A 21,521-nucleotide genomic window follows, 5' to 3' on the forward strand; every position below is an offset into this window, starting at 1 on the left:
CAGCCGGCTGTTAATATCCAGCCACTTGACACGCGAGCCGCTCACTTCCGGCCGGCGCCTTTACGTCATAAGGCAGAGCCGAAAGTGCCCTAGCGCTGCCTAGGAGACAGGACGCTGGGCCTGCCGCAGACTCTCCAGCGGACCGCGCCCACTCGGTCGCCATGGAGCTTCCCCCAGGACCGCGCGATGATCCCAGCGCGTGGGACGATGACTCGGACCCTGAGCCGGAGCACGACCCGGACGCGCAGGCCGAGGCTTACGTAGCCCGCGTGCTCAGTCCGCCAAAACTCGGGCTGGCGCCCCTGTGCGCCCCTCCGCTGCCCGCGCCCGCCGCGTCTCCTGGCGCTCTGGAGCCGCGGGCCGTGTCCAGGGGTCCGGCCGTCGGCGTCCCGGGCCTCCTGAGTCTTCCTCCTGAGCTGCTGCTCGAGATCTGCGCCTACCTGGACGCGTGCCTCGTGCTCCACGTTTTGCCGCGCGTGTGCCACGCGCTGCGCGACCTTGTGCGTGACCATGTCACCTGGAGGCTACGCGCGCAGCGCCGCGTACGCGCACCCTATCCAGTAGTGGAAGGTATGCACGCTGGGGGCCAGGGTCGCCCTCCCAGGCCAGGCTTAGGCTGGGGACGAGTACCTGGGGTGCTGTGAGCTCAACCCTTAGGGCAGACTTCCTGTCTGTCCTAGCTCGAGTGGAAGATGAGTTGGTTACTGGTGGTGCCAAAGTCCTTGAATTCTGAGTGGACCATGAGGCAAACACTTGGGATCCTGAAGCTGTAGAAACCTATCTGGGAGTCTGAGGTCCTGTGAGCTCAGGATCTAATGATCCTCAGGCTTTGGTTCTGGTGGTGGTACAAAGGCCCTGACTCCCGGCTGGGGGTTGACACAGGGAATTGAAAGTCTCAGGCTATCAGAATCGGCTTGGGGCTCAGGGTAAACCCAAGGATCCTCAGGTTCTGACTCTGGATGCTGAAGCAGCAACTCTTGATGCCATATCTCCTTACCCCTAGTGTACTGACCTAGGTAAGGGAGAGGCAGGGACTCAGGTTCAGAGCCTGAAACTCTTGAGCCTAAGGTAAAGATTAGAGACTGGGATCGTTGATGTCAGCAATCACTGATTCTCTGGCCTGGAATCTTACTCGGGCTGGTGGTCATTCCCCCTGCTCCTGAGGTCATGTGGTCTCTAGTGAATAAGACAGCTTGGGGACCTTGCAGTGATGGGACTCTCCTGAATAGCTTGATAAACATAAATGCTTGGGCTCCTTCCACACCACTGAATCTCTACACTGAGGGCTTGGGTTCTGAATCTTGACGAGTCTCCCAGGTTTATAGATACTAATTTGAGAAACACTCTCCTGGGGCTGGTCCAGATGGCTGAGGCAGAAAGTCCTAGCTCCTATGCCCAGCCTAAGGGATAGAAGTCAGACCTTAGCCAGAGGTGAGGAAGAACCTTCACATTCTAACGCTGCTATCCCCAAGATTTGGGTTAGAGTATGAGGCCTGGAAAGATGGTCTTGAGGCTCTGGTTTCCCAGTGTCTGGAAACTGGGTGGAGGAGTAGTTGTAGATCTGCTTTGAAGGTGGGTGGGGCAGTGGTCACAAAGCTAGAGCCTAAGTTTTTTTGGGGTGAGGTAAGGAGTTTATATGGGAGGGTTTCTCCAAGTCTGGTGCTGGTTGGGTTCCCTTGCAACCAGAGATGGGCTTGAATAGCTGGTGTTGGTAGCAGGGTTCCTGCCAACTAAAGACCCCATTTATGGTACCCTACAGAGGAGGACTTTGACTGGCCAGCAGCCTGCATTGAGCTGGAGCAGCACCTGTCACGCTGGGCAGAGGATGGGCGCTGGGCTGAATACTTTTGCCTGGCGGACGGGCACTTTGCTTCCATTGACTCAGTGCTGCTGCTCCAGGTGAGATGGGGTTTGTTGAGGGGCCAGGTAAGGGTGGGCTGGGGTGACCCCAATAATATCACCTCACTGCCCTCTCAGGGTGGGACACTTTGTCTGTCGGGCTCCCGAGATCGCAATGTCAACCTGTGGGACCTGCGGCACCTTGGAGTGGAACCCAGCCGAGTTCTGGTCAAATCTCTGGGCACTGAGAAGAACAGCACCCACAAGGTGAGGATGTAGGAGGCATGAGGCATGGGGAGGCTGCTGTGACTATGGGTGCAGGTTTTGGCACTAGACTTCATAAATCTTACTCTACTATTGTTAGTGTGATTTGGGTGAGATGTATGATTTCTCTAGGCCTCAGCTTTTATTTCTGTCCAGGGGTCAGTTAGGATGAGGATGAATGAAATGAACAGGCATTAAGAGCTTCACTCAGACTTGGATACACAGTAGGTGCTCAATAGATGTCAGGTATGCCTTGAGAGGCTCAGCGCAGTGTGTTAGGAATTAGCTCTGAGCATGACTGTCACCTTGTGTGATGTGATTGTGGAGGGGTACCTCCACCAGTCAGCAGGATGGTCTAGGCTGGTGGCCAAGAGCTTAGTCTTGGAGCCATGCTGCTGGGTTCAAATCCCTGCTCTGCTACTTCCTGGCTTTGTGATCTTTGGCAAGTAACTCAACCTCTCTGTCCCCTCAGTTTCCTCATTGTATAACAGAACACCTTACAGTATTCCACTGAGGGTTTGGTGAGGAATGTCAGTCACCAGCCAGTACTCTGTGCATATTATCACCTGAGACGGGGACTGTTTCTATGCCCATTTTCCCAATGAGGAAATTGAGGGAGGGGATGTGATTTGCCCAGGTCATGGAACGGAGGCCCCATTCTTAATCACGTTTGCATGTGTCCTTAAACCATAGCTGGTTCTGAGTCTCCGCAGGACTTGATTTAGGAATATTACTGGTGAGGTATAGGCATGGACTGGGCTCTACAGTTAGCTACGGACTTGAGCTCTAATCTCTAAACAATGCTGACTTGCTCTGGGTTCTTGGGTTGGTTATCTCCCTCCTCTGACCCTCAATTTAGTTATCTATGAAGTGAGGACTGTAACATGGGTCTGGTCCTACAGGGTTGGGTATGGTCTCTGGCAGCACTGGACCACAGAGTGTGCTCCGGTTCCTGGGACAGCACGGTGAAGCTCTGGGACATGGCAGCTGATGGGCAGCAGTTTGGCGAGATAAAGTGTGAGGCGTCCTGGGAAGGGGGGTCGGGAGTGGGCAGGACCCTGCCTGGCCATAGCTCAGCCTGTGTTCCATTTTTCCCCAGGGGAAAGGCAGCTGTGCTGTGCCTTTCCTACCAGCCTGACATCCTGGTGACTGGTACCTATGACAAGAAGGTGACAATCTACGACCCCAGAGGTGGGCCAGGGGCCTGAATTGGGGAGAGCAGGGATGCTTGGGGGTTCCAGGGCCATGCTGGGGAAGAAGGCACTTGGGCTTTACAGCTTGGCTGGGGTGACAGTCCAGATGCTTACCACTCTGAGTGGCCTGTGCTATGCTGGAACAACAAAGAGGGCTTTTGAGGGTTGGGGGGGGGCAGAGGAAGCTGCACCTCCATCTGGGGTGGGGTGAGGGACATAGAGGGAACCCAGAGGAGGGGCCTCTGAGCCAGAATCCTGTGGGTGGCCAACAGCCCCTGAGAATTATGGCCGTCACTTCTTAGCTGTATGATGCCAGTTGAACTTGAACCTTGGTTTCTCTTTCTGTAAAATCTGGATAATAACTCTAGCCCCATAGGATTAATGGGAGGAGATGATGATAAGAGCATTGGTGGATTAAATGTTAGTTATATAAAACACCTAGAACAAGCATTGCTTGGCACATAAACCTTTTCTGTTATTTTTTAAATTCTTATTTTGTTTAATTGGAGGGGCCAGTGTGCCTTATCCAGGCAGAGCCTAGCGGGGCTGGGGTTGGAGGCGACTCTGCTGGCATTGGTTAGCATTTTATGCTGGGACTTGCTTATCTACTCTGTACTGAGAGCAATGGAACAGGAGGGAGATGGGACAGGAGATGGGTAGGGCTGAGGTCTAGGGTCCTGGGAGGCCCTGCTTCACCTGGGGCTGGAGAGGAGAGACAGGGTCACTTGTGGAATGGTGGTGGGGAGGGTAGCTGACCGAGTGTATTGCCATAGAGGACAGAGACCCCAGATCCTTGGGTGGGCTGTGGGGGCCTCTGAGAGGCTCTGATGTCCCCCTCCTCCCTGGCCCATTGCCCATAAGTCGGCCCAGTCCTCCTGAAGAGCCGGCGGCTGCACTCGAGTGCAGTGCTGGCAGTGCTGGCAGATGATCGGCACATCATCTCTGGCAGCGAGGACCACACATTAGTGGTGTTCGACCGCCGGGCCAACAGCGTCCTGCAAAGGCTGCAGGTAAGCCCTCCTTAGGGTCTTCTGGGACTAGGGCTGTGGGATGGCCTAGTCTGAGCTACTCCATCCATCCCATGTTCCTCCCACAGCTGGACTCCTACCTGCTCTGCATGTCCTACAAAGAACCCCAGCTCTGGGCTGGTGACAACCAGGGTCTGCTGCATGTCTTTGCCAATCGGGATGGCTGCTTCCAGCTTGTCCGGGTCTGCCATGGCCCTTGCCCCTGCCCCACCCTTCCTGGGCCTCCTCCCTCCCTGTAGACCCCCAGTGGCCTTGCTTGAGTATCACCTGTCTCTTTTCCTGCAGTCCTTTGACGTGGGCCACAGGTCTCAGATCACAGGGATCAAACACTCGCTGGGGGCTTTGTATACCACATCCACTGATAAGACTATCCGGGTGAGGCCCCATGACGGACCCCCTCCCACCCCACCCTCACAAGGGGCACACCTCTTGATCTTTGTTGCTCCTCACCAGGTGCACGTGCCCACAGACCCACCAAGGACCATCTGTACCCGAAGCCACCACAATGTGCTGAATGGGGTAAGGCCCTGCCCCACATGCCCTGCCCGCATGCCCTACTGGCTGCCCAGAGCACCCCTGAGTCTTCATGTCCTTCCCCAGATATGTGCTGAGGGCAATCTGGTGGTGGCTGCCTCCGGGGGGCTGTCGTTGGAAGTCTGGAGGCTGCAGACCTGAGCAGGCAGATGTGGATGTGGATGTGGATGTGGATCTGCTGGCCGGCCGGCTGAGTCAAGGCCTCTGTTCTTGAGGGACCCTCCCCTTTGCTGGTGCTGCCCTTCTGTACTCCACAGGCCTGGGGCACAAGGACTCTTAACCACTGTCAGGCAGGGTCCCTGGTCTGGACCTCATGCCAGGGATGGTGAGGTTGGTGTTCCAGCCCACGCTCGGGTCCTGTTTAAGATTTGGACGCCTGCTTCTCCTTGAGACTGAAGGGGAAATAAACCTGACATACTGGTGCTGTGGCATAGTGTGGTGCCTGCTTGGGGACAGGATGCGGGGGATGTTCGTGTGTCTGTGAGATGGTACATGGAAGCCTTGGTGACAGCCTCTGCATGCATGTCTGGGGCGCCTGTGCCCCTTGAGTACATTCCTGGGGTCATGAATGTCTGTGTGTCCCTGCGGAGGCGAGTGGCCTAGCTGTGTGCGCTGTTTCTGTAACCCATATGTGCCTGTCTGCATGCCCGTGAGTGTGTGCCTGGGAGAGGGAGAGGGAGATCCGGGCAGGATGCGCGCACCTGTCTTTATGACACCTCTGTGTGTATGTGTGTCATGCTGCCAGGTGTGGCATGTGTGTGTGACGTGCATTGGTGTGTAGATAGGGACTGTCCCTGGATTTGTTTGTGCAGAGGGGATCTGCTAAGGCTAGCCCATTGGTGTGGGGCAGGGAGGGAGGCTGGGCCAGGTGCCCCTGTCAACCCACAGGGCTGCTTTGCTCCCCTATTGCAGCCCACCAAGCCTTGAGGAGCATTTACTTCACATTTATTGAGGGGTCCTCAGGGCCAGTATCATAGGATGGTGCAGGGCTTCTTCTCCTTGAAGGGGTTGGTGGCAGCTGGGATGCCCACCAGGAATGGGTCGCTCTTGGCCTGCTCCATGCAGAACTGCAGCAGGTCAGTGGCTGCCTTGGACACCTGTAGGCCAGCCTGGTCAGCAAGACCTTTGCTGTCCCTCTTTCCCCTCACCCAAGTGTGCCCATCTGCCCCTGGCCTCACCTTTATACGGTCAATGCCAGCTTCCATCCTTAGCTGCTCCACGGCCCGACGGGCCTGCCCAATGTCGTTGCCAATGGCTACCTTGCCGGACATCTGGGGGAGGGTGAGCAGGGCCATAGGCAGCAGGCCGAATCCCAGACTTGGAGTCCCAGGGCCGCCCAAGTGTCCCCGCACCTCCTATGTGCCCTGGGGACTGTGGGATGGGAGTGGATACTCCCATCAGAACCACGTACCTCAGCTGAGGACTGTGGCTGACACCTGGCTGCTCGGTCGTCTTCCTGTAGCCCTGCTCTGCCTCCCTCCCCCACTGGCCTGGCATATCCAGCCCCCTTTTCCTCGTCCCCTGCAGAGACTTTGAAGCCAGAACACTCATGGAGTGAAATGTCACCAGTGCCAGAAGCAACAGCTGCCTTAGTCAAGGGGTTCCCTGTCCCTGGAGGGCCAGTGGGTGCTCTATGGTCATGTGTTACCTTGGCAGGGGGAGTGTGGGGCCCTGGCCTCTCCCTGACCTGCTTAATCTCCTGATAACTAACCCCAGCATCCCTCATTTTCCAGCCTCTGCCCCCCAACATTCAGAAGTTCCTCAGCTTGAGTGCAGGCCTGCCTCTCCTCTCCATCTGCACTCACTGCCTGGGAATCTACAACACGGATGACTCAGTCTACTCACTTATACCTATGGCTCCCTTTGCCCCATCAAGCCCCTTCCCTGACCTCAGATCTACCTGAGGACCCCTGGCTTCCCTTGTCCATCCCACCCATCTTTCTAGATTGCCTCCCCCCCCCCCCGACCTTCTGCCCTCAAATTCACCACCATCCATTCAACTGCCTTGGGCCAAATCGCAAACTCCTTTATTCCTCTTCCCAGTATCTCCACATCTAATCCTTTTTCAAGAGCCAGCCAATCAACCTTCAAATTAGGTCCTCAATCTGGTGACTTCTCTCCACCCCCTCTTTGCTCACTTGAATCACTTCAGTTGCCTCCATCCTGTTCCCTCCTATCCTCCCCCCATCCACTGCCCCTATTCTCAAGGCAGCCAGTGGGAACTATTAAAAAAACAAACCAGAATATAACATGGATGAGCCTTGAGGGTATCATGCTGAGTGAAATAAGCCAGCCACAAAAGAACACATTTATGATTCCATTCATATGAGGTCCTTAGAGGAGTCATATTTATAGAGACAGAAAGTAAAATGATGGGTACCAGGGCCTGGGGTAGCAGGATGGGGAGCTGGTGTTCAATAGGGACAGAATTTGGGAAGATAAAAAAGTTCTGAAGATGGATGGTGATAATGGTGACAACAATGTGAATGTGTTTAATACCACTGACCTGTATACTAAAAATAGTTAAGATGGTGAAAATTATGTGTTGTCTCACACTTCATTTTTAAAACTCTCCAGTCATTTCTTGGCCTTTTAGAGTAAAACCCACTAGCGTAAAACCCACCCTCCTTACTACAGCTCATAGGATCCTGCCTGGTCTAGTACCTTCTGCCCACTCTGAATTCATTTATCAACTTTTCCCTCCTTCATTCCTCATAGATCACACTGATGCTCTTGTGTGTTTTCATTCATTCTTTCATTCATTCATTATCTTTGCTGAGATACCAATATGTGTCCAGCACTGCTCAGTGTTAGGGGATCAGCAGTGAAACCAGACAAAATGCTGCCCTCATGGAGCTGCCATTCAAGTCAGAGACAGATAACATCAAATAAAATGTATTAAGTGCTATAAAAGACAACAAAAGCAAGTAAGGGCAAGAGAAGGTGATTAGGGCGGGCCTTCTGGAGGAAGTGACATTTTGAATATTAAAAAAATTATTTATTGAAAGAGAAACATCAATTTGTTGTTTCACTTATTTATGCATTCTTTGGTTGATTCTTGTATGTGCCCTGACTGGAGATTGAACCCACAGCCCTGGTATATCAGGACGATGCTCTACCCAACTGAGCTACATAACCAGGACAGAAGTGATATTTTGAACTGAGACCCAGGAGAGGAGGATCTGGGGAAGGGATGTTTCAGGAAGAGAGAGCAGCCGATGCACTATCCCTTGGTCAGGAGGTTTGTGGGTTCTAGAAAAGTGAGGGGGTCAGTGTAGCTGGAGAGGAGTGAGGGCAAGTGGTGGGAGATGAGGGCAGGGAAGTCAGCAGGTGCCCTTGCAGGCCACGATGAAAGCCCGAATTCTAGTCCTAGGGGAAGCCACCACTGTTATAGCAAATGAAGCATCTGGTTGGTTTGACGAGCTCTCTGGCCACAGCTTAGACATGACCTGGAGGGGACTGAGTGCAGCGTAGAGGCCGTGGAGGCTATGGGGATTGATGACACGCACCTGGATACAAATACCGACTCATGTTGCATACCTGAAATTAATGTAATGATATATTTCAATTATACCTCAATTTTTATGATCTATCTATCTGTCTATCTATCTTTCTATCTGTCTTTCTATCTACCTACCTACTTACCTACCTATCTAATTTTTTTAGCAAGAGAGAGGGAAGAATAGACAGGGACAGACAGGAAGGGAGAGAGATGAGAAGCATCAATTCTTTGCTGCAGCATCTTAGTTTTTCATTGATTGCTTTCTCATATGTGCCTTGACTGTGGGCCTCCAGCAGAGCTAGTGACCTCTTGCTCAAGCCAGCGACCTTGGGCTTCAAGTGAGAACTTTGGGCTCAAGCCATTGACCATGGGGTCATGTCTATGATACCATGCTCAAGTGCCTGTGTTCAACCTGGATGAGCCCACGCTCAAGCCAGTGACCTTGGGATTTCAAACCTGGGTCCTCAGCATTCTAGGCTGATGTTCTATCCATTGCGCCACTGCCTGGTCAGACTATACCTCAATTTTTAAAAAGTGAAAAAAGCCTGACCAGGTGGCGGCGCAGTGGATAGAGGGTCGGACTGGGATGTGGAAGGACCCAGGTTTGAGACCCCGGGGTTGCCAGCTTGAGCGCGGGCTCATCTGGCTTGAGCAAAAAAAAAAAAAAAAAGCTCAATAGCATGGACCCAAGGTCACTGGCTTGAGCAGGGGGTTACTCAGTCTGCTGAAGGCCCGCGGTCATGGCACATATGAGAAAGCAATCAATGAACAACTATGGTGTCGCAACGAAAAACTGATGATTGATGCTTCTCATCTCTCTCTGTTCCTGTCTGTCCCTATCTATCCCTCTATCTGACTCTCTGTCCCTGTAAAAAAAAAAAAAGTGAAAAAAGCACTTAGATTTGGCACCTATTTTGTAGGTAGAATTTGGATGTGGGGTATGAGACAAGGGAAGCCATGAAGCTCAACTCTGCAGGTGGTTGTTTTTTTTTTGTTTGTTTGTTTGTGTGTGTGTGTGTGTGTGTGTGTGTGTGTGTGTGTGACAGAGACAGACTGAGAGAGGGCCAGACAGACAGAAAGGGAGAGAGATGAGAAGCATCAATTCTTTGTTCCAGCGCCTTAGTTGTTCATTGATTGCTTTCCCATATGTGTCTTGACCAGGGGGCTACAGCACACTGAGTGACCCCTTGCTCAAACCAGCGACCCTGCACTCAAGCTGGTGATCCTTGCTCAAACCAGATGAGCCCATGACGCTCTATCCACTGCGACACTGCCTGGTTAGGCTTAATTCCCCAGTTTTTAGCCTGGTAAATGAGGGTTGTTTGCTGAGATGTGGAAGATGCTGGAAAGATCAGAGGTAGGTACAGAGAAAGATGAGGTGGTGAATTTGAGATCCAAGCAGGGAATTTAAAAAAATTATTATTTATTTATTCCTTTTGTGATAGAAACAGAAAGAGAGAGAGAGAGAGAGAGAGAGAGAGATGGACAGACAGGAAGGGAGAAAGATGAGAAACATCAATTCTTTGTTGCAGCTCCTTAGTCTCCTTAGATGTTCATTGATTGCTTTCTTATAAAGTGCCTTGATGTGGATGGGGTTAGGGGGTGAGCTGAAGCAGAGTGAGTGACCCCTTGCTCAAGCCTCAAGCCAGAGACCTTGGGTTTCAAGCCAGAGACCTTTGGGCTCAAATGTATGATCCCATGCTCAAGCCAGGAACCTCCGCATCCCAGTCGGATGCTCTATCTGCTGCGCCACCGTCTGATCGGGCAAGGATCAATATCCTATTTGATGAGAAATGCTCAGTAGCAGAAACTGTCTGACACTTCCTGATGACTTGAATTTTGCCCAAGGGCGACGTCTAAGAAGCCATTCTCTGCCTCCAGAAGATAAAAACGAATAGACAAGTGCCCGTAACGCAGTGGATTTCCACCAGGTGGCAGTAAAAGTATGACTTTCTTCATGTGAGGTAGCGGACACGCAAAAATGAATAACAGCTCCAAGCGGCTTACGTATTTCGGAACAGGCCACGCCCTGACCTACGGGACTCGAGGAGGGTCATGTGACAAAGCAACTTCCGGCCTATCTCCCCAGTGTCTTTCCGAGCCCCGGTTTCCTGCATTCCCGTAGAACTGCGTGCCAGGGCTTAGAGAGTGTTTCTAGGCCACTGGAGGTCTGGCTTGGGGCTGCTCTGATCTGAGAGCGCGGCCACTGGAGCATGGAGGGTCACCCGGAGGGGCTGGCGCCCGCGGCGGCGCTGGCCGCTGTGCTGAAGCACAGCTCAGCGCTGCCGCCCGAGAGCGCCCAGGTCAGGGGATACGATTTCAACCGTGGCGTGGACTACCACGCGCTGCTGGAAGCCTTCCGCACTACTGGTTTCCAGGCTACCAACTTCGGGCGCGCAGTGCATCAAGTCAACGCCATGGTGAGACCAGGGTGGGACTTCTTGGGCTGAGGGGGCGTGGCCTCTGGTAGCTCCGAAGGTGTGCAGTACTTGGAGGAGCGGGGCTTTCCTAGATGAAGGAGGCGTGTTCTTCGTTGGAGCGGCCCAATAGTCGGGGAGAGGTGGGGCTTACCCGTGGCGGGAATTTCTGTTTTGCGAGGTTGACCCCCAGCAGCGACATCCTAGAATCGAGAAAGGATGGGGATTGATTCTAGATAGGGAGGCGGGTTTAGGCAATGTTTGTGTTCCGGAATGAGGGGAGCCTGTGGCTCGTTGAGGGTGGAATCGAAAGAACGGTCTGTCAGGGCCGGGCCTTGGATTTGGTCTTCCTAGCTGGAAGGGAGCTGGATCCAGCAAAGGAGTTGCTCTCTGATTCCTGCGGGGGCAAAGCGTGAGCGTGTGCCCTGAGAGCCGAGCTGTGAGAAGGGCAGAGGACTCAAAGTGGGCTCCCTTCCCTGGTTCCAGGTAGAAGTGGTTCCCTTTCCCTGAGTGGGCAGGGCCCGGAGGTGGAGTCTGATTCTGAAAACTGGGGTCTAGGGCTGGAGTTTGGATCCAGATGTTAACTTGACCACGCCCTTAAACGTAGATAGAGAAGAAACTGGAGCCTCTGCCGCAAGACGAAGACCAGCACGCAGACCTGACCCAGAGCCACCGCCCGCTCACTGGCTGCACCATTTTCCTGGGCTACACGTCCAACCTCATCAGTTCAGGCATCCGTGAGAGCATCCGTTATCTCGTGCAGCATAACATGGTAGGGAGCTTTTCAGACTGTGGCTTTGGCCCCTCTAGGTCTCAATGGACAGTAAGATTATTGGTCATTTTAGTAAGATAGGGAGATATGGGTCAGTTTTAAGCAGAGGGACTGGATTTTTTTATTTTGCAGCAGTTTCCTTGACTATAAAACTCTGGCAAGGTTACTAAATGAGGGTTGGGAGTTAGGAGTCCTGCCTGGAATGAAGGCAGGGCCCTCTTTTCTGGACCAACCTCACTGCCTGTGGCTGCAGGTGGATGTCTTGGTGACTACGGCTGGAGGTGTGGAGGAAGATCTCATCAAGTGCCTGGCACCCACATACCTGGGCGAGTTCAGCCTCAGGGGCAAGGAGCTACGTGAGAACGGGATTAACAGGTGGGGAGGCCTGAGTGGTGTTGGGCAGGGGGTCTGGGCTGAGGGTCCTGGGGCCTGATGCCTATCTGTCTCTGGCTCCCAGGATAGGAAACCTGCTGGTGCCCAATGACAATTACTGCAAGTTTGAGGACTGGCTGATGCCTATTCTGGACCAGATGGTGCTGGAGCAGAACACAGAGGTGGGGCTGGAGCAACGTAAGGGGCCAGTGTGGTGGCACTCAGAGAAGGCACCACTGAAGCTGATGTCCTCTCCTAGGGTGTGAAGTGGACACCTTCCAAAATGATTGCTCGGCTTGGCAAGGAGATCAACAACCCAGAGTCAGTGTATTACTGGGCCCAGAAGGTGAGGGGCAAAGATGCCAGGACTTGGCCTGTGATAACTTGTTTCATCTTCACAGTCACCTGAGGAGTCAGTGCTCTTCTCATCATCTGCGCTTCCTACATAAGTAATTTCAGACACAGGTTAGGCAGTTTGTCTGAGGTCACACAACTATTGGTATGATCCTACTCCTAGACCACCTGGGAGCAGTTGGAGCAGTGCTTAGCAACACTCTAAGGGCCTGTTGTAGTCCCCTGCTTCTCAAAGGCTATGAGGTCCAGTATTTGGAAAAATAAGAGGTACCATTCTTTATGTGCCAGGCAAGGTCCTAAGGGCTTTTATATATTTGTGACAGAGACAAAGAGAGGGACAGATAGGAACTGACAGACAGGAAGGGAGAGAGATGAGAAGCATCAATTCTTTGTTGCAGCTCCTTAGTCTTCTTAGTTGTTCATTGATTGCTTTCTCATATGTGCTTTGACTGGGGGGCTATAGCAGAGCAAGTGACCCCCTAGTTCAAGCCAGCGACCTTTGGGCTCAAGTCAGTGACCATGGGGTCATGTCTATAATTTCATGCTCAAACCAGTGACCCTGTACTCAAGTCGGATGAGCCCGTGCTCAAGCCGGCAACCTCGGGGTTTTGACCCTGGGTCCTCTGTCCCAGTCTGACGCTCTATCCACTGCGCCACCACCTGGTCAGGTGGTCCTAAGTGTTTTGGGTAGGTTTTCTTATACATGCTTCCTCATCTGTGAGGGAGATCTGCTGTTACTGTCATTTTATAGTCAAGGAAACTGAGGCCCAGAGAAATTACACACCCTGCCCAGAATCAGGCAGAGAGGGAATGCTGCAAGAATGGGGACCATGCTACCTTCACCAGGCTCTGACTTCTGCTTCTATCCTGTCCTCCCTTAGAACCACATCCCCGTATTGAGCCCAGCGCTCACAGATGGCTCGCTGGGTGACATGATCTTTTTCCATTCCTACAAGAACCCAGGCCTGGTCCTAGACATCGTGGAGGGTGAGGTGCTAGGGCCAGAGAAGTGGGGGAGGAGGGCTGCTGGGCCCAGGGCCTGACCACAGTGCTCTTCCTTAGACTTGAGGCTCATCAACACCCAGGCCATCTTTGCCAAGCGCTCTGGAATGATCATCCTGGGTGGAGGTGTGGTCAAACACCACATTGCAAACGCCAACCTCATGGTGAGTGGGGACAGAATACCTGGTCCTTAGTGTAAGGGTGACACTTGGGCCTGCTATGTAGAGATGTCTGTGTGCTAGGCCTATCCTACATGCTGGGATACAGCCTAGTTTATACTAGACAGGCCAGGGTCCCTGCCTTCCTGGGGCTGATGTTTTAGTCAGGGGAGATAGACAGCAGGTTAGGTGGCAGTCATTGCCATGGAGAAAAATAAGGATGACAAGATAGTAATTAAAGGGGCACTGTTCAAAAAAGGGAAGCCTTTCTGAGAATGTGACCTGTGAGTGGAGCAGATTTGCTAGATGCTTCCCTTGAGCCAGCCATGTGGTTGGCTTGAGGGAGTTTCCAGCAGAGGGAATAGCCTGTGCAAAGGCTCCAAGTTGCCTGAAATAAGTAACAGCCAGGAGGCCTGTGAAGGGAAACCGGGGACAGGAAGGGAGGGGGAATGTGGGAAGTTGGGTAGGGAGGTGACAGGCAAAACTTGCAGGGCCTTGAGGGCTGTGACCCAGGTGCTCATAAGTGCCCTCTGGCTGTTGTAGGGGGAACAAATGGGGCCAGAACCAGGGTGGGGACCAATGCCAGATAGGAGATGGTTAGGTTCAGAGATTTTCTTAAGAATTGGTGGCAGCTCCCACCGAACAGATGTGGGAGGGTTGTTGCTACCTAGGATGCGGGTCTAGTGCCTTGGTCGGCAAGCTGCGGCTTGCAAGCCACATGCGGCTCTTTGGCCCCTTGAGTGTTTAGCATAGGCCAGCTTAGGAGTACCCTAATTAAGTTAATAACAGTGTACCTACGTATATAGTTTAAGTTTAAAAAACTTTGGCTCTCAAAAGAAATTTCAGTCGTACTGTTGATATTTGGCTCTGTTGACTAATGAGTTTGCTGACCACTGGTCTAGGGCAACAATGCCCAGGCATTGCAGTGTGGGGCCACCAAAGGGCCCTTCTTTACCTAGGATACATGTGTGTCTGTCTTCTGTGACTGGCTGACTGCCCACCCTGCCCCTCCTTACAGAGGAACGGGGCTGACTATGCTGTCTACATCAACACAGCCCAGGAGTTTGATGGCTCTGACTCTGGTGCCCAGCCAGATGAAGCTGTCTCTTGGGGCAAGATCCGGGTGGATGCACAGCCTGTCAAGGTGAGCGCCAACTAGTGAGCTGGGGTGCAGGGTCTCCAAAGCTGCAGCTTTGGGTCCTATGGTTACTGGAGTCCTCTCTACAGGTCTGTGCTGATGCCTCTCTGGTCTTCCCCCTGCTCGTGGCTGAAACCTTTGCCCAGAAGGTAGATGCTTTCATGCTTGAGAAGAACAAGGACTGAACAGCTGTGGCCCCAGGGAGGCCCCTCCTATTTATTAGTTTTCAGGCCCAGCCCCTCCCCCATTCCTTGGTCAGTAGTCTAGAATAAATGGTCTTTCAGTGATCCAGAGTCTGCATGTGTGTCCTTGGTGGTCATGGGTCCCCTGGCTTCAACCTGTGCCACCTTCAGCCTCGTAGGACTCTTCCCGCCAGCACTGGATGCTGCCCCCCATGGCAGTCAGCAGGCAGGGCTCTGTGGGGTGGTAGGCCAGTGACTGTACCACACCATGACCAACCTGCAGGTGCAGTGTTAGGACACCCTGTGGAACAAGAGGGAGGGGAATGGTTATCAGTGAGCCCCCTCCTTCCCTGACCTTCAGCCACCTACTAGTGGCTTTCCAGTCACTGCAAACCTAGTCTGCCCAAAGATAAAGCTACCCTCAGAGGCTCTGCCCTTCCAGGTGCTCAGGCCAAACCCTTGTACTTTTCACACCTCACATCCCTTTATCAGTAAATCTTGATTCTGCCTTTAGATTATGTTCTGAGGTCACCTATTCTTTCCACATTCATGGCCACCATCATGCTCTGAGCCAGTTATACTGAACTTCAGCTTCCTCCCACCTTGCCTGCCGTCACAGCGGCTCCACCGGCTACTCGGCAGTGTCGGTGCTTGCGCTTCCTTCATCAACCTGCAGACATAGCTCCACATACACAGTTTCCCAAGCAGGCCTTGTTCCTCTTTTTACCTTGCAGCGTTCCTTCATGTGTGCCTTCCCTACAGTGTGCCCTGTGGTTTACCAGACCCTCAAGAAGTAGGTAGAACGTTGGTGCTTTCTTAGTTCCCTGAGAGGGTTGGCTGCTGGAGTCCCAGGGTCCCCCAGTTCCCTCCACCCTGTTAGGGGACTTACTTCCTTTGGTCAAGCCCCAGGACCCAAGTCTCCTTCCTGAGTCTCTCCAGCTCTTGAGATTCTGCTAAGCCCAGCCCATCTGTTCTTAGCCAAATGCCACCACCAGTCTGGGAGACATCAGAACAGGGCTCACTCAGCTTGGGGCTAGAAACAACTGGGATACTCAGAAGCAGCTCATCTTATACTCAGCCTCATCTCTTCTAGGGTTGAATGCTGCCATTGGCTTTGCCTCCCTCAGGTCAGTCCCAGTGACTCAACCTACCATTAGTGGCCCTGCCTAACTTGTATCCTACCGTTGCCACTGCTGTCCTGACATACTTCTATTTCCTGACCAATGCCCCCTTTGCCAAAAATGCCCTTTCTGTCCTCTCACTCCTAGTTCCAGCTGCTGGTTCCAACAGTCCCTTTTTCAGGTCTGCAAGTGACTGAAGTAAGGACAAAATGGGGACAGGGCAGGGGCCCTGCTGCAGTGCTGGGGTGGGGAAGCTTACCTCCACCAGGTCCCAGAAGAACACCTTCCCGTCCTCAGAGCAGCTGACTACGTGCGTGTCACGCTCACTCAGGCAGCAGTCCAGCTTGTACTCTTGGTTCTTATGGCCCGTGTACCTGGGGGTGGGTGAGATTAGTGGGCCTTGGGTCTTACCAGGGGCAGAGTTCAGGGAAGGGGCCCCACAACCCCAAGACTCACTCCCCCAGCAGCTCCCCTGTGTCCTTGTCTAGAAGCCTCAATGTGGAGTCCAGGCTGGAAACCAGGGTGCATTGCCCGTCCTGGCTGAAGCAGGTACAAGTGATGGGGCCTGCGGAGAGGAGAGAGATGGGCAGGTCGGTGAGGCTGGGGCCCCTTTTGCTGCCCCTGCCGCTCCTACAGCCTGGCCATACTCACTGCCCACGTAGTCTGAGAAGAGTTGCCCCATTCTCAGGTCGTAGCGCCTCACTCGGCCATCCACGGAGCTGCAAGAGAGGGTGGATCCAGCTGAAACCTCAACTGGTCAGTGGTCCATGGCTCCAGGTAACTTTGGAGTCTCCATACCCTCCTACCTGTCCAGGGCCTTAAGGGCAAGGCGGGGTCTGTCCTTCCTATGCAGCCCCCCTATCACACTCTCTTCTCAAGGCTGGCTATAAAAGAGGCAGATTTGGCCCTGGCAAGTTGGCTCAGTGGTAGAGCGTTGGCCTGGTGTATGGATGTCTGGGGTTCGGTTCCTGGTCAGGACACACAGGAGAAGTGACCATTTGCTTCTCCACCCCAACCCTTCTCTTTCTCTTTTCCCCTCCTGCAGCTATGGCTCAATTGGCTTGAGTGAGTTTGCCTCCAGCGCTGAGGATGGCCCCATGGCCTTTGCCTCAGGCGCTAAAAAGGGGCACCAGCTGCAACGGAGCACTGCCCCCTAGTGGGCATACGGGGTGCATCCCGGTCGGGGCACATGCGGGTGTTTGTCTCTCTGCTTCCCCTCTTCTCACTAAAACAACAAAAACAAAACAAAACAAAAAACATGCATTGAAGTGGATTCATGAGTGGAATTCTAAGGCATTGGCTTTGAGACTAAGACTCAGACCCATGCCAGTCAGGAACCACTCCATCTGTTTCTGATAGGTACTGAGCATAGTCTCTGGGACAGATCCTATAATGGGAATGGAGGGCTTGGGACATAGCTTCAACCAAGCCAAGAGAAATTTCTGGAGCCTCACGGACTGAGAGTAATCGAGGAAGGCCTCTGCAAAGAGGTGACATTTGAATTGGGACTTAAAGGACTGAGAAAGAGCCAAACTTCTGGGGTCCAAGGGGAGATGTGGGGGAACAGGGCCACTCAACAGGCTGGGAGGCCCAAACTACCCCATGGTGGGAATGACACTCCCTTGGGTTGTGGCAACACTTGAACAGTCATCCATGGGAATTTCTTATTTTTAACAGTCTCCTGTAGTGAGAGTATCAACCCTATGTGGTCAGGGACTTTTTTTTCCGTTTTTTTAAATGTGAGAAGGGGAAATTCTGAGACTCTTGCATGCTCCCTAATTGGGATCCATCTGGCAACCCCATCTTGGGCTGATGCTCAAATCAACTGGGCTATTTTTAGTGCCTGAGGCTGATGCACTAGGACCAACGGAGCTATCCTCAGTGCCTGGGGCCACACTCAAACCAACTGAGCCACTGGTTGCAGGAGGGGAAGAAGGAGAGAAGGGGGAGGGGAAGAGAAGCAGAGAGTCGCTTCTCTTGTGTGCCCTGACTAGGAATTAAACCTGGGATGTCCATATGATCCACCGACACTGTATCCACTGAGCCAGTGGGCTAGGGTGTTTATTTCCCTGTCTTATTCACTGCTTTATGCTTACTGACTGAAAAAGTGGCCTGCAGGAGATGCTCAAATACACTTGGAAAAAGGAGTAGAAGGGCAGTCAGGGCAGAGGAAGAGCAATTGCTAAGGTCCTGGGGTAGGTGCATGCTTGGCAATATCTACCTGAAATGAAGTTTGGAATGAATAAAAGCTGAGAGGTCAGCAGGGACCAGTCTGTGCAGGACTTTGGGAGCCACAGTGGGGAGAGTAGACTTTAAGCATAGAGGGAGCTATGATCCCCAGTGGCACCTAGGGAGGGGCAGTGATCTGGCTCTACTCACCCTGCCAGAACCTCATGGTCTGACACCTTCACACTGGATACACCATCTCTAGCTTCATCCAGCCTCTGCACTGGGTCAGGCCTTCGAGAGCGGCAGTCCCAGCAGCGAATACTGGAATCGATAGAGCCTGTAAGGCCAGTGTGAAGGGGATGTCAGGTGTGGGGGATATGGACAGCGCCCTGGCCTCCCCTGCCTAGGCCCCACACTCACCAGACAGGATGACTGTGGCCTCTTCATTAAACTGCACTGTGTTTACCTTCTGAGAAACAGGAATTGCCACTCAGAGATGGCTGGACTTTGGAGGATTGGGATAAAGGCAGGGTTCCCAGTGCAGATAAAACTGAGGACAAAAACTAGGGGTAGGGGAGGCGAAAGGTTTTGAGGATACTGTAAGGACGGGGCTTGGTGAATGCGCTGTAAAGGGGAGTGGGACCTGTCACCACCAACACGCTAATGTGGGTCCCCTCCTCCATCCACGCTCTAATGAGGTCTCTTCTTGCTTGCACTCACCCCTGCGTGACCCCGGAATTTACGCAGGACCTGCCCGGATGCCACATCCCACAGCACCACTGCCTTGTCCCCTCCGCCGGAGCAGAGACTACTGTTGTCAAAGGAGCTAGAGGGCAGAAAAGGGAAGGTCAGCGTCGATCTCCGATCCCCGCCTCAATGCCCCGATCCCGGCCCGGCCCCGGCTCACCCGGCTGCGTCCAGCACCTCGTAGCCGTGACCGCTGTAGGTCCGCAGCAGCGTCCCCCGCAACGGGTTCCACAGCTTCAGGGTCTTGTCGCTGCCGCACGTCAGGCAGTAATTGCCATCCACTAAGGAAGACCGGATGGGGGTTACTGGGCCGCCGACTTCAGGAGGCAGACGCAGAACGAAGGTGAGGGCGCTCACCATTAAATCGCACGGCTCGCACCGCTCCCTGCCCGCAGTCCAGCGTCTTCAACCGTTTCTGTGGCAGCTCTGGGCCTCGCGGCTTTGGCTCAGGGAAAGACATGACTTTTGGGACCTCTTCCCTTCCTAGATGCCTCACATCCGCCTGTACTGAGGTTTCTGAGCCTTACTCGCTTAGGTGTAACCTTATTATTGTCCTCCGTGGTCTACTTCCTGTTTCCCACTTCTGGGCTCAAAGTTTCGACTTTTTGGAGATAATGTTGGGAATACTGAAGGCTACCACTGGCTTCCAGGTCTGCTCTCCCTGCTTCCAGTAAACACTTTTGACTTCTTCTAATTATCTAACCCACGACTGGGGGAGTCCTGGCCCCCAGCCACTAGGAATAGAAGCGCAAGGGCTGCGGGTGTTACTGTAACCATCATCCGCTTCCACTCCGGAAAGGACAACTCCCGCAGCGAAAGAGGCGCGACCTCCGACTAGCTATGTCCACTAACAATATGTCGGACCCACGGAGGCCAAACAAAGTGGTGAGGTGAGGACCCCAGCGTCGTGGTGACCGGGTTTGGATTCTGGGTCGGGGCTCAGAGAACTTCTTGTCCATTCTGGGGGCGGGATGTGAGTACCCCTGACCCTCGATCCTGCCGCAGGTACAAGCCTCCACCAAGCGAGTGTAATCCAGCCTTGGACGACCCGACGCCGGACTACATGAACCTGCTCGGCATGATCTTCAGCATGTGCGGCCTGATGCTCAAGGTGGGCAGGACTGTGTATCACTGGACATCGAGGTCGGGGGCGGATTCGGAATGAAGCCCGGTCGGCGCTGAGAGGGCAGGGCTGAGGTGATGTTGGACCAAGAGAGCCAGAAGCGTGGGGGAAGCTAGGGCTCCGGATCAGGGTGGGTGTGTGGGAGGTTGGTGTGAGGTTGGGGCCAGAGTCTAAAGCAACTAGGAGAGGATGGTGGAGAAAGGGTGGGGTTCTTAGCTTGATGCGGTATGTCAAAAACTAGTCTTCTAACAGACAGGAAGGGAGAGAGATGAGAAACATCAACTCTTCGCTGGGGCACTTTAGTTGTTCATTGATTGCTTTCTCACATGTGCCCTGACCGGGATGCTAGAGCAGGCTGAGTGACCCCCTGCTCAAGCCAGTGACCTTTGGCTCAGGCTGGTGAGTGTCAGGCCGGTGAGCGTTGCTTAAACTAGATGAGTCTGCACTCAAACCCGTGACCTCGGGGTTTCGAACCTTGGCCCTCCGTGTCCCAGTCCAACGCTCCATCCACTGCGCCACTGCCTGGTCATGGAAAAGTTAGTCTTTTTAGGCCTGAGGGGACGTGGTGGGATCAGAGGCACAGGCTAGGGAGTAGGGCCAGAAACTACCTGGAGTAGGCTATGGGTGTATGGGACTCAGGGACTCCTGGGGTATTGGGTGACAAGGTTCAAGCTGCACCAGTTGAAACCAGTGGGTTGGAACCAGTGGCTGGGAATGCCCCTTGTCTTCCACTGACCTAACCCAACCATCTACCTCTCTTTCCCCAGCTGAAGTGGTGTGCTTGGGTCGCTGTCTACTGCTCCTTCATCAGCTTTGCCAACTCCCGGAGCTCTGAGGACACTAAGCAAATGATGAGTAGCTTCATGTGAGACTGGGCCTAGAGAAAGAGGGACTCCCGAATAAGGGGAGGGAGGACCCAAGCCAACCCATCCTGACTGACCCCTCTCTCCGATCTCAGGCTGTCCATCTCTGCCGTGGTGATGTCGTATCTGCAGAACCCTCAGCCCATGACACCCCCTTGGTGATGTCATCCTCAAGGGGTTGTATACTGGATCCCTTTTACCACCCTCCAGGGCTGATCCTTGGCTGCTGAGCCTTTTGTCTTCAGCTGCTGGCTGTCCTGGACTTCCCTGAGTGATGTAGTCAGAGGGCCCACAGCTGGATGGAATGAACCTGGACTTTTCCCTGGGGTCCCATTTCTACTGGGGCAGAGAGGGGAATATCCTTGGACTACTCCTTCTGCCTTTCTTCCCCACCCCACCTGATGCTGGGGGAGATGCTGTCCATGTTTCTAGGTGTACCCACTCATTTTTTTGTTGAAATCAGTTAATAAAGTTTTGTTTTCTGGCCATTCTCTGAGACCTCCCCTTCTGTGCATTGTGGGTGCCCAGTGCCTTCACTTACTCAGGCCTGGGGTGGGGCCCTAGTCTGGAGCCTTCTGGTAGTTCTCTTGCTTATTCACAGTGCTGCGTCTTAAGTTGGCTGCTGGAGATGGGACAGTGATCCTCACCTTCTGGCAACTCAGGAGATGGCTCTGATGATCTAAGGGATCTGGGCTTTGATTTTCTTATCAAAGGAATGAGATAATGTCAGTGACCTAGATGGA

The 21,521-nt window shown here is 53.4% G+C and overlaps 5 protein-coding genes across 6 annotated transcripts; 3 read left to right on the plus strand and 2 right to left on the minus strand.

Moving 5' to 3' along the window:
- The first annotated feature begins 61 nt into the window (after positions 1-61).
- FBXW9 (F-box and WD repeat domain containing 9) lies at positions 62-5,279 on the plus strand. Its single transcript, XM_066348087.1, has 10 exons — positions 62-570; positions 1,760-1,899; positions 1,978-2,106; positions 3,006-3,118; positions 3,203-3,294; positions 4,158-4,306; positions 4,393-4,506; positions 4,610-4,699; positions 4,778-4,843; positions 4,925-5,279. Exons 1-10 carry the CDS (start codon positions 162-164, stop codon positions 4,997-4,999), a joined length of 1,377 nt encoding a protein of 458 aa, XP_066204184.1. The 5' UTR covers positions 62-161; the 3' UTR covers positions 5,000-5,279.
- A 550-nt stretch (positions 5,280-5,829) lies between these two features.
- GNG14 (G protein subunit gamma 14) lies at positions 5,830-6,129 on the minus strand. Its single transcript, XM_066361049.1, has 2 exons — positions 6,037-6,129; positions 5,830-5,955 (listed from the first exon to the last, which is right to left on the minus strand). The coding sequence occupies exons 1-2, from the start codon at positions 6,127-6,129 to the stop codon at positions 5,830-5,832; spliced, it is 219 nt and encodes a 72-aa protein (XP_066217146.1).
- A 4,296-nt stretch (positions 6,130-10,425) lies between these two features.
- DHPS (deoxyhypusine synthase) lies at positions 10,426-14,860 on the plus strand. 2 transcript variants are annotated; one of them, XM_066348092.1, is made up of 9 exons: positions 10,426-10,780; positions 11,385-11,549; positions 11,803-11,924; positions 12,007-12,103; positions 12,181-12,267; positions 13,157-13,262; positions 13,338-13,441; positions 14,454-14,579; positions 14,663-14,860. In XM_066348092.1, exons 1-9 carry the CDS (start codon positions 10,574-10,576, stop codon positions 14,756-14,758), a joined length of 1,110 nt encoding a protein of 369 aa, XP_066204189.1. In that variant the 5' UTR covers positions 10,426-10,573; the 3' UTR covers positions 14,759-14,860. The 2 variants fall into 2 exon arrangements, with proteins under 2 accessions (XP_066204189.1, XP_066204200.1); XM_066348103.1 differs by lacking the exon at positions 10,426-10,780 and adding an exon at positions 10,987-11,263.
- Positions 14,764-19,381, minus strand: WDR83 (WD repeat domain 83). The gene is made up of 9 exons (XM_066348115.1): positions 19,150-19,381; positions 18,953-19,073; positions 18,766-18,871; positions 18,466-18,514; positions 18,256-18,382; positions 16,528-16,595; positions 16,333-16,441; positions 16,136-16,250; positions 14,764-15,056 (listed from the first exon to the last, which is right to left on the minus strand). The coding sequence occupies exons 1-9, from the start codon at positions 19,250-19,252 to the stop codon at positions 14,907-14,909; spliced, it is 948 nt and encodes a 315-aa protein (XP_066204212.1). The 5' UTR covers positions 19,253-19,381; the 3' UTR covers positions 14,764-14,906.
- A 101-nt stretch (positions 19,382-19,482) lies between these two features.
- On the plus strand, positions 19,483-21,259 carry WDR83OS (WD repeat domain 83 opposite strand). Its single transcript, XM_066348129.1, has 4 exons — positions 19,483-19,682; positions 19,798-19,903; positions 20,683-20,780; positions 20,874-21,259. The coding sequence occupies exons 1-4, from the start codon at positions 19,633-19,635 to the stop codon at positions 20,938-20,940; spliced, it is 321 nt and encodes a 106-aa protein (XP_066204226.1). The 5' UTR covers positions 19,483-19,632; the 3' UTR covers positions 20,941-21,259.
- Positions 21,260-21,521: the final 262 nt, after the last annotated feature.

Source organism: Saccopteryx leptura, chromosome 1 (genome assembly GCF_036850995.1).
Source record: "Saccopteryx leptura isolate mSacLep1 chromosome 1, mSacLep1_pri_phased_curated, whole genome shotgun sequence".
In the NCBI taxonomy this organism is placed as follows: domain Eukaryota; kingdom Metazoa; phylum Chordata; class Mammalia; order Chiroptera; family Emballonuridae; genus Saccopteryx; species Saccopteryx leptura.